Source organism: Pocillopora verrucosa, chromosome 14, assembly GCF_036669915.1.
Source record: "Pocillopora verrucosa isolate sample1 chromosome 14, ASM3666991v2, whole genome shotgun sequence".
Taxonomy (NCBI): Eukaryota; Metazoa; Cnidaria; class Anthozoa; order Scleractinia; family Pocilloporidae; genus Pocillopora; species Pocillopora verrucosa.
The window spans coordinates 14,096,690-14,115,561 of NC_089325.1; the positions used below are offsets into that span (position 1 = coordinate 14,096,690).

The following is an 18,872-nucleotide window of genomic DNA, read 5'->3' on the forward strand; positions in this document are numbered from 1 at the left end:
AATTTTCCGTCACTGGGAACGAGACGTCTAGAGACCTGGAACATAGTTACAGTGTTGTGGTTACCAGTCTCTCATCGCTATTCAAAAGTGACGGTTACAAAATGGCGGACGGAGTGTTTGAATAACACAATAAGTTTGTAAGAAGAGTTTTCCAGGTGTAGGTTTTAAAATTCAGTGGACATTATTGGACACGCTGCGCAAGCTCTCGCCATTTCAACTGTTTTTTGCGTTCTTTTATGAACTAAAATGCAATGGCGTCTTCGATTACGGCTGATTTACCGTCTCCAACCTCACATGATCCATTCACTTCGGCAGCAGAGACAGCAGAGACCTGTTCTGACGATGAGGAGAAAAAGGATTGTCAAACCGGAAAGGAGAGTTGCACAGTTTACTTACATCGGCTTAGCTCCAATCTCCCTGATATTCCAGACATACCTTCCCCTTTGATGCGACCGCCAAAATCCGGAGTGAAATCTACGACGACAGAAACGAACGCTCATTTGCCTTTGTCAGCTGCTCCTGCTCAGAGAAATGGCACTGGTAAGTGAAACGGATGGGGCTCCGTTTACTTGCAAGGTACATCAGAAGATTAACTGTACGGCCTCAAAGATTTGCGATCAAGAGTTTTCTTCTTCCGTTTTATTTAATTGCGTAACTTTTTACTTCTTACACATGTAAGTAGTGTTCATTACTGCGAAATCGCTGTCATATTACTATTTCTTAATCAGCAGTGCACATAGATGATTTTAATATATCCACATTCATTTAGTTGGTAGAGCGCTTCACTGATAAAGGTCATGGGTTCAAATCCCGTTCAGGCCTGAATTTTTTTCATTAGAGTTCATTACTTCAAAGACCGCTTTCATTTTTAAGAGATATTTTGTTAAAGGGATTGGAGTCGGCATAATTATCTCAGGCTGTTCCAAGCCCAGCGAGCCATTTCTATTAGCATTTTCCTAACCCTTAACACCCTAACATCAGTATGCATATTCTCCATACTGCTCTCTATATGCTCTTCTTAAGGTGCTGACAAGGAGAATTTGAATGTGCAGATTTTTACAGTCATTTTAAAAGTATCTGTGATTTCTGCTTCATAATCACTGCATTGAAGATTGAAGAAGCCTGCATATGCAATTTTGTATTTTTATTGTCATCAGATACTCAAAGAACACCCAATCCAGGTGGAGCTGAAAGTAGCAGGCCACAGGATGGTGTTGATAGTATGATCAGAAACCAAGTTGGAAGACAAGTTGACAGACTTTTTGTAGGTTCATGATTCTTTTTAAACCCTTTGCATCCAAACATCAGTATGCATATTTTCCATGATGTTCTCTATACATTTCTTGACACAGAGAATTTGTTTGAAAACCAAGAGCTTTTTGGTTAGGGATCATTTTGTTTACTCTCAATACTCCTCTGTTTGATTCAGAGGTAATATTTTAATTGTAAGGAGGAGTTACTTGATACATGTAGTCACTCATGAGGGTCAAGTTGTCTGAAACCTTGAAGTTACAGCTGATTGTGTACATAGTCTGATCATCAGTGTAAGATAATCTTAGAAAGGGGTTTTGCTAATAAATCAGGGGCTGATTTTTTGTCATGCAAATTACTTAGTTGAAAACCTGTGATATTTGGAGAACTAGAAGAACTGTTTGTGGTGGTGGTTGGGGTCTAACTGCCTTTTGACCTTCCTGCCACTCAGAAGTTAATTTTTCTCCCCCAACCAACCCCTGTGATACTAAAATGTATCAGTACGTGACCAGCAATGTTGACCAACAGTTTAATACAATTTTTGTCTACAGTCAAGTGAAATGAATGATCTTCATGGACACTTAATATCTAAGGCCAGTGAGGTTGATCAACTTAGAGTGGATCTTGCAAAGATGGAGGTATTTTTACAATTTTGTTATTTGCAGAAAATAAGGTTGCAAGTCCAATGAATCCTCTGTGATGCTTCATTACCTTTTTAACCCATGAACTGTACCTATATGTAACATGTTTAGTGTGCAAAAACTGTAGGCAACGTGATTCTAGTTGTGAGATGCATTTTAACTTATGACATGTTTATACCATTGATATCATTATTGAATATTATAATAAAGTTTGGATATAATGCACGTTGTCATTGGCTGTAAGAGCGTGCTCTATGAGAGTATAGAGCATAGAGCTGAGCTAAAGCTGTCACGCCATCTGCTATATTGTAGCATGTTCGACCTTTTTTTCTGATAATTGAAGGTGAAATTTTGGAACAAGCAAGCCGGCAAGTAGCAACAGAAGAACCAAACAAACATTTGTAAACATACTAGGCACCGTGATTTTAAAACGTGAGCAGATACGAAAATCCTCAGAGGAAAAACAAAATAGACATTCTGAGTTTAAAGATTTTCACGTTCAGTTAGATTGCAAGCTTACGTACAGTAATAAAAATCAAACACAGCTAACATTCACATAGTATATAAAGTTCAGTGTTCAAAAACAAAACAGAAAAAAACAGAAATGATGAAAAATATAACTAAACTGGCATAATTGTTAAAGTTAATACTAATCATGACGGTGTCTGATTGAATATGATCGTGCTGAAGTTTATCGCGGCTAGCTCATGGCGATCTCCAGTCATCACAATAAAGCAAGCCTCAGAAACTACATTGGCCGCCCTTCGAGTGAAAAAGTAAGAGCTTGCTCTGATATCTTTTCCGATACGTTGAGTGGAAAGTCACATCAGTCACTGCAGCCGAGTTTTGCGGCGCTGTCATCCCATGTGATCTTCATGTTCTGGTGAATTTGGCTGTCATTCATTCAACAAGCACTCACCTTGAACAGTTTGTTTTCTGCCTTGTCATGTGAAAAAACTCACATGTTTTTATGAGCCATAATTCGGCTGAAGTTCACAGAACATTTCACTTCAAGATTCTGTATTAGAGACTTAAAAACTTCAAGCAAAAGTGAGTGTTAAATTTGACTTGCCGAACTATTTTAGTTTGTAAACTATCGTAGAATGTGAACTTTGATGGTGTTTGAACTTTGATGGTTTGACACTTTTGACAGCTTTAGTCTTGTACAGCCAATCAGATTATTTGAACCATTCTAATGAGAGTATAGAGCATGCTGACGACACTGTTGTTCGCTTTGGAAATAAAGTTTGTTTTGAAAATTGAATGTAATGCTTGGGTAATTTAATGGATTCACTCAAGAAGTGGGAAGAAACACTCGACTACGTCTCATGTTTCTCCCTACACTTCTTTCGTGCTCTAGATGCTTCCTAAGAGCTTTATAGCAGAACAGAGCACTGAGTCAAGGCTTCTCTATTTGTTAAGTAGAGCACTGAATAGGCGTACTTCTTACAAACCAAGTTTGAGGTCCATGCAGTAAGTTGTGGACCGATTTTTTCTGCTCAAATTTATGGACCTAGCACAGTGTGCAGGCAATAAATCCAAGCAGAAAACATAAGGTTCCACAACTTACAGAACAGACTTAGAAAGCAACTGCTAGTAAAATATTTATTATATTTCTTGGTTCAAAGGGGGAAGATTCTGATTAAAACAAATTTTTTTGTTTAGTTTTTGAATACTTCATGATCATGACTTTCTTTTGCATGCATCAATCATTCATAAGTTTAATAAATTTAATAATCTTATGACTCCATTTACAGCACAGAGAAAGAGAGATTTTGTCTAGAATTTCACGTCCAACAAATGTGTCAGCAACTCCTCTACCTACTACTCATTAGTAAGTACTACAACCTTTAAAGCAAGAGTTTACTGATATAAAAATATGTCAATTGACAGAATAAAAGACTCAGAGCTAGAGGTCATGTGCTCCATACCATTCTCTTTACATTTCCTGTGGTAGAAGGATAATTTTTTCGACAAACAGGAGCTTTGTGAATTTGTCATCTTTCCCTTTTTTTTCATCATGATCTCTATATTTGATTCAAAGGTGATATTGTATGAATAAATTAGAAGCCAGTCACTCTCAGAAGTTAAAGGGTTTAAGTAGATGTAATTGTCCTGCTTTAAAACCCTTTAACTCCCAGATTAAATTTGTCATTCTCCTTACTGTCAACCATACAATGCTTATAATGTTAGGTCAGAAAATTTAGTGTTGGATCAACTAATTATCCCCAAATTGATATTTTTTTTCATTCTCATCACTTTTCTGGTTGATATTGTATTGATATTGTAAGGAGAAATTCTGGCTTGGTCACTCATGGGAGTTAAAGGGTTAATCTAATAAACAAATGTTTTTAATCAATTGATGAATTGTTATTTCTCATCTAACAGCACATTTTTTTCATAGTTCCAGCATCAGTTCTACTTATGGTGCACCCTTAAGAACGGGAGAGCTAGGTGGCAGTACAGTAGGGTATCCTTCTTCAGGTATTCCAAACATAGGAGCAGAGTTTGGTATCAGACAATCAAGTGCTCAGATCGATGAATTGAAAAAGAAGCTAAAAATGGTAATTACCCCTGTTTGAATGCTGCAATTAAAGCCCCTTCCTTTGATTAAATATGAATCTTTTAAACCTTTGAAAAAAATTAAAGTTACATGTAGCTTTTTTGTTATTCACTTCAAAAGGCTATGTGTAGTTTGCACTGCAGCATAGAAGATTCATCTATTCAAAGGCTTTCCCAAACAGTTTCCATGTATATGTATAGGTTTTGTACCAAGGGGGTGAGTGACAGTATAAAAATTAGGAGAGGGGTGGGGGTGGGGAAGTGAATATAGAAAAGTAAGGAGAAAATGAATTCTGATGGTGTAAAAGGTTGAAAGAACTATTTTCTACCAAACCCCTTATTTTAAATTCACTTTTTTTTTTGTCCGCTATATTACTCCAAGCTTCCTACACGGTTCCCACAGGTCCTGAAAGTCCTGGAATTTTATTTTGACATTTTCCAGGACCTTTTTAGTCCTGGAAAAAGACTCCAGGTCCTAGAAAGTCCTGAAAATCTGCTTAACTCAATAAAATTTTCAGAATTTATGTAAAAGGAATTATATAAAGATAGCAGGGAGAATTGATTTTGAAATCTTGGGAATAAAGGACTTTGAACTGAAATCTGAGTCCTGGAAAAGTCCTTGAAATTTGTCTCTGAAAAAAGGTACTAAACCTGTTCTTCCTATTTTTCCTTTTCTGTGCAACATTCAAATGAAGTAGCAATGTTAGTTGGGGTGATCTAGACCTGTGTAGCTGAATTTTTTTTTTTTTTTTACAGACTACAGAGCTTTGTGCAAAACAAGATACATATTACAGAGAGGTAATTGTTGAACTTGAAAATCGACTAAAGGAAACTATTGCAGGAAGGGATCATGTCTTAGCACTTAGGTGAGTACATTTTGTACATGCAGGTTGTCACTCAGAATGCTATTTAACTATCTTCTCAGGTCAATGAAGGTTAAATCAACTTTTGTGTAACTTTGAACCTGGTTACAGTGTATGTACAATACATCTGATAGTACACAACTCTTACTAAACGAGTTCTTGGCCGTACTGTAAGTTACAAACTTGTCTAATTTTTTTTCTTTTTAACTGAGCAAAGAAAAAAAGCGAAGTTCCATTACTTTCAGTACGGACCAAGACAACGAGGTTAATAAGATATTGATTATCATAGCTCTGGGTTCAAAAAGAGAGGAAATGTTTCAATTTAAAACAACTTTTGAATTTAGTGGGCCATGCAGGGAAATAAAGCGCACGAAATCGACCAATCATAGCGCACGAGCGATATGATAAATGCCGATGTTAGTATATACTAAAACAGTAGATAGCGTCAAAGGCCGAGGATATCACCCAATTGATTTTCCCCAATTTTCAAACCTTACGTCCACTGCGAAAAGTCTTCGTATAAATTTGATTCAAGAGTTTTAGATAGCTTTTACAGAAGAAGGAAGACATGTGTTTGTTCATAAAGTCGCACCAGGGAACACTTAAAAGAAAACATCCCACGCAGCAAACAGTAAGCTGTTCGTAGCCATGTTTACACGCGTTGCCAAATATTTGAAGGATAATAAATACAATGGCCTCTATTTTGCGCGAAAATATGCTCGTGTATTTGTCCTTTGACATGATCTGTTCCTCGAAGTTCACAGTTTTTTCCTTGAGCTCTGCTCCCGAAAAACTCTTCGCATCTTGGAACAGATAATGTCTGCAGACAAATATTTTCGCCTGAAATAGAAGCTACCGTTTATCTACGTGCAGCTACCTCCACTTCGGTAAATGGTTGTTGGCTGTAATTATATTTAAGTACATAAAGTTCCTCTAACCTTGAAAAGGGATCTTATGGAGCTATGCACGCGTATTTATTGTTTTAGACTTAAAGAATTCTTTGTAAGCTTCACTGTCTCCCTCCAAGATATGTGTACGTGTATCTGTCTTTCTCAGAAGATTCAGTTATGGAGGGAATGGGATGCAAGAACTTTGCAGCATATGTTTAAACTGCAATTGAAGACTTACTCAAATGTCTTTCATGTCAATACTCACTGAGCCTCGTACCCTTGTACATAAAGATTGTGGTTTGGTGAAAGTGAGCTGAAAATCTTCACATCTACACAGTAGAGCAGTTTTCAATTGGGTGTCAAAAAAAAAATAATAATAATCCCAGAGTCCAATCAAAGCAAAGGTTAACATTGAAGCGCGGGAAAACGCGAATGACCAAGCTGTGATTGTTTATTTTTTACATCTGATTGGTTGAGAGGATGGCACGGGTTTTCTAGACCAATCACAGAAAAGTTTAAGGAAAACTAAAGCAATCCCAGATTACGTTCGACGCTTAACTGAAAATTGCCTTGTACTTGTAATTCTTGTGTCTTCTGTCATTACAGGGAAAGTGAGGCTTCGGGTCAGTTGCAGTTGATTCACCAGTTGGAGGCGGGACTGAGGAAACAACAGCAGGCTATTGATACAAAGGATGAGGTACATATTAAGTGTCTTTTTAGTTTCTGTCAAAAAAATCTCATTGGATTTTGTTATTTTATCTCGTGCGCCTACGTGCGTAAACATAATTTTAAGTGGCACGCGCACCAAGAGGGCCCGCTGAACATTTAAAACTAATGAAGTTGTCCTTGATTGTTTTTTATCTTGAGTGAAATTTGGTAGACATGCTTAAAATACCGCCGTTTTCTTCTAAACATGCATGGTCTAGTGACGGAGAAACTTGTTCTCATAAGGAGCAAACATGCCATGTTTGGTAGCCAAACATCTGACTGGATACTGCGAGCTCCCCCCCCCCAAAGAAAATTCAATTTTTTTAAATAAAATAAATATTCCTAATTTTTTAAAGGTTGACTGGCGTAATATCCTACGCGGGATTTTTGGGAGAACACGAGAAAAATTTATATTTATCATGATTTGAAGGCAGTTTATTGCTTAACGCTTTCACTCCCAAGATCTCAGTAGTTCTCCTTATTGTCTGCCATAAATTGATATTTTTCTTTATTTATTTCTCATCACTTGTCTGCTTGATGTTGTATTGATATTGTAAGGAGAAATTCTGTCTTGGTCACACATGGGAGTTAAGGGATTGAACAACCGTTCAGCAAATTTTCGCGCCAAAGTTTGAAATTCAACGGAGTCGATAAGATGTTTTCGAAAAAAATAATTTTGCGGTTAAGACAGTTTGGTATCTGTTTGTGTCCTAAAGCGTTTTGCGCCCCAAAAAAAAAAAACCAAGGTCAACAATATAGTTACGTTGCTCTAGAACAACTGTATTAAACTAGCTTCGTTATATTTCAGACTTTAACTAAGATGGAATCTGATAAAAGACAGCTTGAAGTCGAGCTGGCAGATCATAAAGTTTTCCTGGACAAAGTGAGACGAATATCACTGGAAGAAGAAAAGAAGAGATTCCGCTCAGGACTAGTTACCAGTGCATTGGAGAACAACGTGGCTATCGGCCAGATCGGGGATGCTTTAGTAGAAATCCTTCAAAAGTGTCTCTTTGATGATGATAACGAGAAGAAAACGCTGCAGTCAAAGTTAGAAAGGGTAAGGGAGATGGCACGCTCATATTTTACGCAACATTATGCTACAGCAGTGGCGAATCAAGGCGCTCCTTATTTTGGGTTAAAAAATAATTAAAAATCGCAGAAGGATGAAAAGCCGGCGAAGCAAACGACAAAAAACAGCTCCCCCCTCCTTAGCTCAAGGTCTAGATCCGCCATTGTACTGTTTGATTATTGACCTACCATGGTTTGTTTTAACGCCAAAGAAAATTACTCAATTGTATTAAACAATGTTAGTGAAAATTAATCGCTGAATCAACGCCAATATCTGGGTAACTGTGCATCTACCCAACCCCCCCTCCTTCAACCTAACAACTGTTGATTGATATCAAGGCGCATTTAAGGTTTATTATGGATTGGAGGCATGGTACATGTACATCTAGGTACGAAGTTAAGATACTGACATTGTTCTAATGGGCCCGCTTTTTGTAAGTTGAGAGTCCACCACGTACATGTTGTAAACTACAATTAACTGCCTAGAAATGCATGCTGTTCTTCACGTGCTTAATGCCGTCTGATGTTGTTCTTTAGCATAATTATTCCACTCAATCTCAATAATCTTCCCTTAGATGGCAGACAGTGATTTTCTGATAATGTTTGTGACCGACAAACTTTGTAATCGCTTAATAAAAGGACAAGGCAAAAGAACACACGATTGTCTTAGTGAGTGGGTTACCTCATACGAAAACCTGAATTGTCTTTATATCTCAAAGATCAACTGCAATTATCAATTTGGGTTCGTGATCTTTTGTGCGCTAAAAAATCGCGGTATCTCGCTCAATCTCGTTCAATGAGTATGTAATGTTTGTGTGCACTGTATATTCTGCAGGTCGAGACAGATCTGAGAAGCAGCAAAGAACGTATTGATGCCACACAAGATGAATTGCAAAGGGATTACAAAGCCAGGTGAGAAAGTACGGCCAGCGATTTCAGTTTAAATTTCCTGCAGATTTTTCAAACTTCCGATTGCCCTTTCTTCATGTGGTGTTTTTGTAACATAGGTATCCGTTGTTGAAATGGGATGCCATTTTGTTTTTCTTCGCTTGCTTCGTAATTTCCTCTTTGCTAGTATCAAAAGCGCTTTTCACTTGTATGAACCATACTGATATACAGTTTGTTAGCCCGGGCTTATACGGTGTGCAAGAGCGAAAACAACCCACACAAATGTAATGATTTCAAATAAGAGTAATACCTCTTTTTTAGGCTATTGAAGCTGGAAGAGGAACATAAGCAGGCGTTAGATTCCTCAGCCAATAAAGCAGCCCAGTTAAGGAGAGAGCTGGACAGTTTACATGAAGAAACAGATAAACTTAGGTGAGTAACTCTAGTACCTGTTCTACTTGCGAAAGCCGGGTTCTTTACATGTGGATGGTGTTAATACACGTAGGTCTATGCTCAATCTGAGTTCTTATGCTTAATTTTACAGAGGGCAACATCAAATAGAAGTTTCTGCACTGGATGACAAAATGAAATGCCTTCATCTTGAGCTGGAAAAGACTAAAAAATCAAGTCACGAAACCTCACTGCAATTAGAAACAAAGGTATGTATGTTATTAATATCAATACTTTCAACTATAGTGTACTTTTTGAACTATCTTGGATAAGAGTAATCTCCAAACATCATGTAGTTCATGAATACGAGACTTATGTAACCGGGGGTCGTAATGTTTTTATATGCATGAAAATGACTGAATTTTTATCAGATTATGATAAAACTTCAGCATTAAATTACTGGCATAAGTCAACAAACTGCAATGCGCTCTAACTTCGGCACGAACGGGAGGTCGAGCCGAATGATTGCGTGGTGTGAGGGGTTTTGAATGATTTGACTCACTCCTTGAACCCTTTGTAAAATCAATAACTGGAAATGAGCTTGAGTAACGTTTCAAAATTAAGCGAAGGCCCCCGCCGTGGAATTGTCGTTGTTTCACAGTACTGTTACCTTTAATACAAAATATTTCAAACCTCAAAACTTTCGAGAAAAGAACTTTATTCTTGTTCGTAAAAGTGGATTATTTTCATCCCTTTAGAACAAAGAATTTGAATCCACTGTTCGGGAATTGACAGCTGAACTTCAAGTTGTGAAAGAAGAGAAACAGAACTTACTGGAGCGTGTTTCGCAAGAGCAAGCAAATGTTATTTCTGTGAACGAGAAGCTTAGAGCTGCAGAGAAACTTCGACAAGAAACAGAAGCGAAGAACGAAGGTCTCAGCAAAGAATTAACGGTTCTTCGGGAAACGTGCCGTGAAGAAGCCAATAGTTTAAGAACTGATATAAGTGAAAAAGATAAACTAATGAAAGACATTCGCGAAGAGAGTGCTAAACTTCGAGAAAGTGAAGTCGAAAGAGCAATTAATCAAGAAAGAGAGAAGGCGAACGCTCGCCTGGATGGTATATTAAACGAGCTTACGAAATCCAATCAGGGTATCTCCACCTTGACAGCTGATTTAGAAGGCAAAAAATTAGATTTATCGAAGCAGCGAGAAGACAATATTAAATTGAAAGATGATCTAGATTTGAAAACTAAGGAAATGAACCTTATGAGAGAGGAAAAAACTCGTTTAGCTGCGGAACTTGAAAAAAGACACGACGAAAATGATAATCTGCGTAGAGAAGTTGAAGAATTGGGTAGAACTTTAGAGGTAAAATCAAAGGATCTCTCCGAAGCGGAGAGCTGTGTTAGTAAACTTGAAACTCAACTCAAGGAAAGAGAGAGGACCATAGAGAATTTCCAAGTGCAAGGAACAAACCTTGCTGAAATTATTGAAAGAAACAGTCAAACGGGTGACTCGCTACAACGTGAGAGGGAGCAACTGATTCGAACGCTGGAGGACAGAATTAGCGAGGTGGAAGAAATGAAGAGTCATCGCGAAATCTTAGCAAAAAAATTGAGGTCAAAGGACAAACGTGTCAAGGAACTGGAAGAGGAAAGGAACTCTTTAACAAATAATTTGAATATTAAGCAAGAGGAGTTAAACGCTCTAATGGAGGACCGAAGTAACATCATGGCGGAGTTGAAATTGCGGCAAATTGAAGTGACAAAGTTGAAAGAGGAAAACAGTTCATTGAGTTCACTGATCGAAGGACAACATGGAGAGCGCGAGAAGGAGATCACCAAATTGTTATCTCGATTAAAAGGTGACAATAGTAGCTTTAACCCTTTATACCTTGAATTTAGTACAAGATCCATAATTCTCCATACTGTCCTCTGTACATTTACTAGGGTGCCGGCAAGGAGAATTTGTTTAACAATCAAGACCTTCTATAATTGGTGATCATTTCCTTCATTTTCATGACCTCAATGTTTGATTCAGAGGTGATATTCGTTTCTTCGCCTACATTTTGGAGAAACGCGTGTCTTGCAACACTTATAATGAAGGCGTGCAGTCAAATTTCTTGGCTCGATATCAGGGTTTCCCCCCCCCCCCCCCTTCTCCTTCTCCTTCTCCAATCCCCTCCGCACTCGTCGCTTTTTTTGCTCCCTTTCGCCCCATGCCCTCGCATGGCTCATGCCTCTGCCGCTTGAATGAAAGGAACGAAAAGATTTGTGTAAGCTCTGCTCAAGCTTGTCGGTCCGATAACCATTTTGACTTAAAAAAAAACTCTTAAATTTACGAACACAGGGATAACAAATTACCAATTTAGACTTGTGTTTTAACATATGACTGATGTATAGAATGAAAGAGAGAGAACTGAGAAATATGTTTGATTGACTGTGTTATTTACAAGTATGCTTTCCCTATGTTTACCTCCCAAGGTTCTGAGCAGGACTTAGCTTTAACGAGAAAGCTTCTGAAAACGAAAGGTGATATGAGTGGGAAAGGTGAGTATTGCTGCATAGCACAGTTTGAACGTCTTGTATCTTGGGACAACGGATGACGGTGTTGAGGAATTTCCGAAGTAATAGGAAGTTTCTTCGAAATAACCCGTGATCCGGTTCGTCTTTTAAGTTGTTATGTAACTATTTGAGGACTAAATGCTGCTTTACAGCTTAAATCTCCATGGAAATTCTCGTCTCTTCTTAAAATTCCGCGTGGGGTGATAACCATAAACATGTAATCCCAGAAAAATTTTTTCAATTCTTTGTTAAATTTGGATCAATGTCAGTGTCGGGGGACTGCGAACCTACCCTTCCCCTGACCCACTTGTTGTCCGTTGTTAGTTGTTAGCGTAGGGGGAAGGTAGGTACGCAGTTGCTCAGACACTGATCGGGAAATTTTGGTTCCAACTAACGTGATAACCGTGAAATATAAGTCGGGGTGAGAAGTGCGAAGTGTGTTGTTTGATATTGAAGGCGCTGCTTCACGACTTGTTTGCCCTTTTTTGCGATGTGTAAGGATTGCCTTGGAATGAAAAACGTTGATAAGTAGTACAATGAGGAAGACGAGGAACAAAGATGGAAGAAACAAGGCACCGGAAGGCCGATGGAGAAGATTATCATAGACTACCCCGAGAGCGCTTTTCGAGTAATCGCAACGGCCGATCAGAGGAAAGGAAAGTACTCTTTAGAGCCAGTGAGATCTCAAAGTAAAAGCAGCCAAACTGCCTAAAGCGCGGGAAAACGCGGGTGACTAAGTCGTGATTGTCTTAGTTTTGTATCTGATTGGTTGAGAAGGCGGAGTGAGTTTTCTGGGCCAATCATGAAGCGAAGTAAAGTTAATACAGTGCAATCGCGGATTACTTTCGATGCTCAATTGCAAACTGCACTTATGACGAATCAGGTCCATTTTGTTTCATGTTGTTTGTTGGTTTTTTTCTCAACGTGCATTGTCATACAACACAAGTTGAAGCAGTTTCTTTAATTTAAAGTACGCCTACTTCAAAAACTGAGAAGTTTTGCCTTCTGTTTGTTTTAAAAGCTGTACGAGTGGCAAATGCTATGCAAGAGGAGGTAACCGCCAAGCGAGGAGAACTTGACGCTATGCAAAACAAGTTAGTTATCCGCAGTGTGATTCTATTTAACATTCTATTTTTTCTCTGGTTAGTTCGACTAAAAAAACACAATCAAATCTACTGTTTTTCTTCTTGTTTTGTAGAATTCACTGGTTAACAGAAAGTCTCAATAACGTCTCCAAGGTAAATTGCACTTTGCTTGTGTATCACGATGTAGAGCCGGGTCCTAACCTTTTACACTAATATCAGTATACATATTCTTACTGTCCTCTATACATTTCCCAAGCGGCTGACAAGGAGAATTTGTTTAACAATCAAGAGATTTTTTAGTTGATAATCATTTCCTACATTCTTGTGACCTTAATGTGTGATGCAGGGATGATACTGTGAGCAGAAATTATTTGCTAGTCAGTCTTACGGGCCAAAGGTTAACCCCCCGCATAAAATTATGCAGCATGCTCAAAAAATTTAAAAAATTAGGGCAACCTGTCTTGGGTTTCTCTGAAATCCGCAGAGCGAGTTTTCGAAAATTTGATCCGTTAAAATGTTCGTGATCTAGTCAAAGCTCCTTTATCTTGCTACCTCTCAGCTACCCATACATTCATCGTTTTGGCCTCTGTCCTTCTTCTGAATGACTCTACGTTTTCAACATTGAGAAGAAAATCATCATTCAAATAGCGTTTCAATTTGCCTTTCAACCGGTTTAAATTTACATTATGTCCAAACAGAAAGCGCCACTCTTTTAAATGATTGCAGTCCGCCTTTTCGATACAAGTCGATACGATACAACTTCAGTTATTTCGATACCAACCAGTGAAGGTGTAATTGGATATTTTCAACAGTCTGCCAGTCCAATAAAAGGAGTTTAAGATGTTAAGACGGCACTGAATTTTTCGGATATACCTTGCTGCGAGAAGAGATTGGCGTAGGACTTCACTAGTTTGTATCGAAATGACGATCTACGTTTATTCAATGCCGACTTTATCAATTAATCGAATCGACTTCAGTTTGTATTGAATCAACCTGTATCGAAACGACCGTAAATCAAATGCTTTTGTGGTATTCGTTTGGTTTTTAGGACGCGCGTTATTATGAAAGGAAAAGCAGTGAATTATCAGAAACGTCAGAAAAACTGGCAGGTCGCCGAGACCAGTTGGAATTCGAGCTGCGGAAGGTCCGAGAACAGAAAGATGAGTATAAAAAACAAGTCAACCACATGGAGCAGGCCCTTGAAAAGGTATTAATTGTCAACGACTGTTTTTTAAAGGTATTAATTGTATTAATTAATTATTAATTGAATAACGATGAGGATTAAGGCAAACTGACAAAGCTAAATACGAAGGAAGTTCATGTTTGAGTTTGTGTTTATTTCAGTGCAAAATAGGAATCGTTTATAGCCTAATTCGGTGCCCCTCAAATTGTAGGGAAAATAACGGTGGGGTTCTATCCCCTCCATCCCAGAAATCGCTCATCCGCTGAGGAGGCAATACATTTTTCAGTAATCGAGTCTCTTATTCCTAATGTACATCGTCATACCTCCCTCATAGGCAGCTCTCAAGCATGCAGACTCGCAGGGTATCATCGAGAAGATGGAACAAGAGATGGCAAGACTTAAACTGAAGCACTCACTTGAGATAAAGGTATACCATCATCGTGCACAACACCAGAGTATGACATGTCCGTTTGCACTGTTGGGTATGTAGAAGTAACTTTACATTATCTACAATTTCGATGTTGTCTTCTAGGAACTTGAGCGGACATCCAAGGCACCCATGACAGTCAGACCAGAAGCTGCAACGCTAGTTGAACTGTTGACAAAACTAAACACTGGTTTTAGGTGAATATTTCAATTATTTTTTTCTACTGCCTGATTACTACATGCCTATTAGTCCATTTTCGAGATGATTTTTGGAAGTAAGTAAGCTTTCTAATGACACAAATACCCCAAAACTCATGTTAAGGTCATCCTGCACCGCTAGACACGGTGAACAATTCTTCTTACACTTCCTACGGTGTAACTTTTCGAATTCACCATTCTTTAACCCTTTATACCCTAACATCAGTATGCACATTCTTCTTACTCTTCTGTACAAATTTGAAAAAAGTGAAAAATATAGTTCGCGAAATAAAATTTCGACAAAAGTGGCCATTTGGTGACAAACAGGTTTAAAAAAAATGACCAAATGTTTATTTTGGCAACCATTTTACGGTTGAAGGTCGCCAAAAGGCCACTTTTTGAAAAATTAATCTTGAAGCGCTGCTCCTTGGTGGAGAGAAAATTCTACTCCTCAATTTATTTTGTTAATTTCTATTTGCCTACTGAAGGTGGCCCCCGCTAACCACTCCAGCAAATTACACCAATGTTCTCTTAACTCAGAAGACTGGTATTCCTCAGCATTTCCCAACACCTCTACCGCTTTCCCAGGGCTCTCAGTCTGAAGTGGCAGAATCGGATAATGGGCAGCTGATGCAAAGTGGGCCCTCTCGAGAGGTTAAGCGAAAGTTCTTTACTTTGTACTTTGTTTGTTGTGAGACTTGTGACGTAAGATTAAAATATGATAGTTTCTTGAGCCATTCGAATTCATATTTGCATCCGTAGACAAGTGAAGCCTCGTCGAAGAAAAACGATGAAGTTACAGATGACCTGAAAACGTTACTACATGAAGTGCGGAGCTTGATCTCAAGTTTCCAAGCGCACGTCACCCAAACTGCGACTCCGGCCAAGACTCCGAATGCTCCGTCTGCGTCACAGGGTTCTCTTGCTGAGCGAGCGCTGTTGGACGACTGCCCCGTGCGTCCTGACGAACCATATGTGGGAAAAAGTGAGCAGCAGCGTGCTGTCGGCGAGACAACCTCTGACAAGAAAAATTCTGGTCCTTCAAGTGAGGATGAAAAGCAAGGCCAAACAAGAAACGGTGACAGGAAAGTTCGTGGCGCAACCCAGAAGGGGCATCTTCGTTCTAAGCCCTTTATTTCCCGAAGGCACAGGCAGGAAATCAACAGAGAAGAAGGTTCATCTGTATCAACAGATCCGAATTCGAAAGTCAGCAGCAGATGCGATTTCGACGAGGTCAGCGACGATGTCAACGACTTTGCAATTCCGCTGCACAGTTCGTCTCCAAAGAGGGTTGATACTGCATCCAGTGATGCAGTCAGCGAACGTTCACAAACATTTGACAGGCCCCTTTCATTGTCGTCGTCGTCGATTCACAGTGACCACTCAGATGTCACCTCTCTTTTAATGGACCGATCAACTTCCACTGTGGACACTGTTATCTCACGTGACATCCTGAACGCGGCTCGTTATTGGAAGCCAAAGTCGAGCGCATTGTCAGTTACAAGTAATCAGTCAACTTCAAATGAAATGTCTGGTTTGGCGCCGTTACCAAACGGCAAGTCGCGCTATTTGCCCTTAAGCGAAAACGAAGGAAGACGAAATCTTGATTCAGAGTCTGCCCGACGTAAGTATGAGCCCCAAAAACGAGGAGATTTCATTTCAAGGAAAGAGAGTGACAGAATCATAACAGCAGGTGATATGCTTGTTGGTATATTTAGTCTTAATATGTGGCGATCTATAAAAGCCTACTTAGACCCGTTTATACTGAATCTTGACTTGTCTATGTTTGCGCGTCGAAGTGATGCTACCTTGCTTTTCATGAAAGAGCAGACAATGGCTGGAACAAATCGATGTAAAATTACATGGTTTACATACCACATGGCACAAATTAGCATGCTTGTAATTCGAGAGTAAGTTCTAGTTTGAATGACCTATTTTTGTCGCTTACTAAATAGCTACTCCACCTCGTCCTGGTTTGCGAAAATCTGACAGCACCAAACCTCAACAGTCCTCTTTTCGCACTATTTTCTCCATTTTTGTTTGTTTGATTTTGCTTCCATTTCTTTCTTTCTTTCTTTGTTTTCTTTGTTCTCTACATTATTTTCAACGAACTTTGCAGCTGAAGAACCTGCGAGGAAAAAGTCATCAGATGGTGAACCTGTGTACAGTCGTGCCGAGATGATCTTGAGATCGCTTGCACAAACTGGGGAGCAACTTACCAAGAAAAACAGAGGTCAGTTGTAACATAAATGACTTCATAAAACACTCTTCATTCGAAAATATGTTGGGTTAAAATTTCCCGAACGTTAATTCTTCTTAACTTTCCTGGAGGAAACATAACAAGAGTGAACTGTATCATTCATTATGACCCAGTGTTCGTAAGGCTCGCTCGACGAAAGTGATAGAAACAACAAACAGAGAAAAATCTCTGTTAGTTATCAGTATGGTAGCTTTAATTTTGTAATTCGTAATCGGCTCATTTCAGCCGTCGGGATGCAGGAAAGAAACTTTTCCACCAATTTTCCAACGTCGCGCCCATTACCGTTTGTTTGATTGTTGGTCTTTACTTTTTCTCTGTGAAGTTTATTAACGTTGAGCACCTTCATGTGACGTGTGAATGTGCTTCGATGTTTGTCCATGGAGAGAGTAGGTCGTCATTATTAGCGCTGCGGCACGATTGCTTCCTCGTTTGCTGGAAATTATGAGGCCTTGAGCTCCGCAAACCATTGCCCTTTACAGAACGTTTACAAACACCGCACTGTCGCAAGAGTATGTTGACTTTTTAAAGTGACTAATAGGAACAAACCAACATGCTTCTCCTTTAACAGTAGCGAAAAGTGTCCTTGGCTTTGAGCAACTTTTACAGAAAGACTTCATATCAAACGCAATTTCTTTAAAATCGGGGAATGTCAGCGCATATTCCTCTGCTTCAGCAAGCGGCCTGTTTGGTCTCATTGTAGTTTTGAACCAATGGCGTGCCTGAGAAAATACTCTAATGATGTGTCAAATTTTACTACTTTGATAGATTAATCTTCCTTTTGCGTTCTTAGAGATCGAACACTTGTTGAAGGAACAAGACAGACGAATAAAAAAGTGCCGGAAAAACGAGGACCACATGCATGCGCTTCTGTCTTGAGTACAGTACCATGATCATGAAAACTCGGTTATCTATCTCTATAGCTACGGTTGTATGCATTGTGGTTAAGACTAAGATGATATGCAATTTCCGTGTGAAAAGAAATGTATACTTTGCATATCTTTTTAAGAGAAAAAATAAGTACCTCATAATAAGAACATTGGCGGCCTCCCCTTGTAGTTCATTCCCTTTTCCCTCTCTTTTTTTTTCTTTCCTTCCAAATTATTTGTTCTTCACCATTTTCGCTGCAACCCATTGCAGACATCCTTTTGCTATTAAATATCTTCTTTTGCCGTTCAGCAAAACTTCGTTAATGGAAAATAGGTAAAGAGCTTGCCTAAATCAATTTTCTAGACTTGTCAGGAACTTTTTCTTTTCACTGTGCTAAATATTTTTTTTTTTTATAACAATCAATATACTATATCGAAGTTAGCTGTGTAATCTATGTACTCGCACACTAACCGGACAAAACCACAAACTGCAGTCGAATTGCCGGTGATAACCATTTATTTTAGAAGAAACGAATCTTTGAGGAATGTGTGATATAAGTGACAGATATTAGATATGAAGTGACTGATTATTATCTCGAGAAGCGTTCAGCAACCTTACCATATGTAATTTACCGCTGTTTCTAACTTATGTAATTTAATATTGAAATATAAACACACGCGTGGGATTCTTGATTACTTTGGACCATTTCAAGCGACCACTTACTTCTATGGAGTGCGCTATACCCGTCCACTGTTATTCGTTCACGGCACAAGGCGTAAGGTCCATGTTGAAAAGTAAATATGAAACGATAAATGCCAATTGAAAGTGTCTCGCCTCCTGTTTTCAGTGGGTGCCTTTCACTCTCCCTCTATTCAAAATTTGATCAGTGGATAAAGATAACAAACATATTAAAAAAATTACATTGTGCTTGAAGTGTTTTTTTTTTTTGGTTTTTTTTTTCATTAAAAATCTTGCATTAAAACCTGCGTAGTGAGATAAACTCGAGGATTAAACTTACCAATA

General features: G+C 38.8%; 1 protein-coding gene across 2 annotated transcripts; it reads left to right on the plus strand.

Moving 5' to 3' along the window:
- The first annotated feature begins 104 nt into the window (after positions 1–104).
- LOC131787451 (coiled-coil domain-containing protein 158) lies at positions 105–18,785 on the plus strand. Of its 2 annotated transcripts, none has more exons than XM_059104573.2 (22): positions 105–540; positions 1,158–1,264; positions 1,803–1,889; positions 3,650–3,726; positions 4,297–4,456; positions 5,211–5,320; positions 6,814–6,904; positions 7,724–7,975; positions 8,822–8,898; positions 9,196–9,306; positions 9,419–9,533; positions 10,023–11,130; positions 11,750–11,815; positions 12,852–12,924; positions 13,029–13,068; positions 13,964–14,122; positions 14,433–14,525; positions 14,631–14,722; positions 15,211–15,376; positions 15,485–16,346; positions 16,842–16,955; positions 17,773–18,785. In XM_059104573.2, exons 1-22 carry the CDS (start codon positions 252–254, stop codon positions 17,856–17,858), a joined length of 4,335 nt encoding a protein of 1,444 aa, XP_058960556.2. In that variant the 5' UTR covers positions 105–251; the 3' UTR covers positions 17,859–18,785. The 2 variants fall into 2 exon arrangements, with proteins under 2 accessions (XP_058960556.2, XP_058960553.2); XM_059104570.2 differs by having other exon boundaries at positions 15,485–16,415; positions 17,773–18,784.
- The last annotated feature ends 87 nt before the right edge of the window (positions 18,786–18,872 follow it).

What these genes read in the sequence shown, in the direction of transcription:
- LOC131787451 (XM_059104570.2), top strand. Translation starts at nt 252, where the DNA reads ATGGCGTCTTCGATTACGGCTGATTTACCGTCTCCAACCTCACATGAT. An exon ending in GAAGAAACAGATAAACTTAG is followed by an intron (nt 9,307 to 9,418) that starts GTGAGTAACTCT and finishes TTAATTTTACAG; the next exon opens with AGGGCAACATCAAATAGAAG. An exon ending in CTTGACGCTATGCAAAACAA is followed by an intron (nt 12,925 to 13,028) that starts GTTAGTTATCCG and finishes CTTGTTTTGTAG; the next exon opens with AATTCACTGGTTAACAGAAA.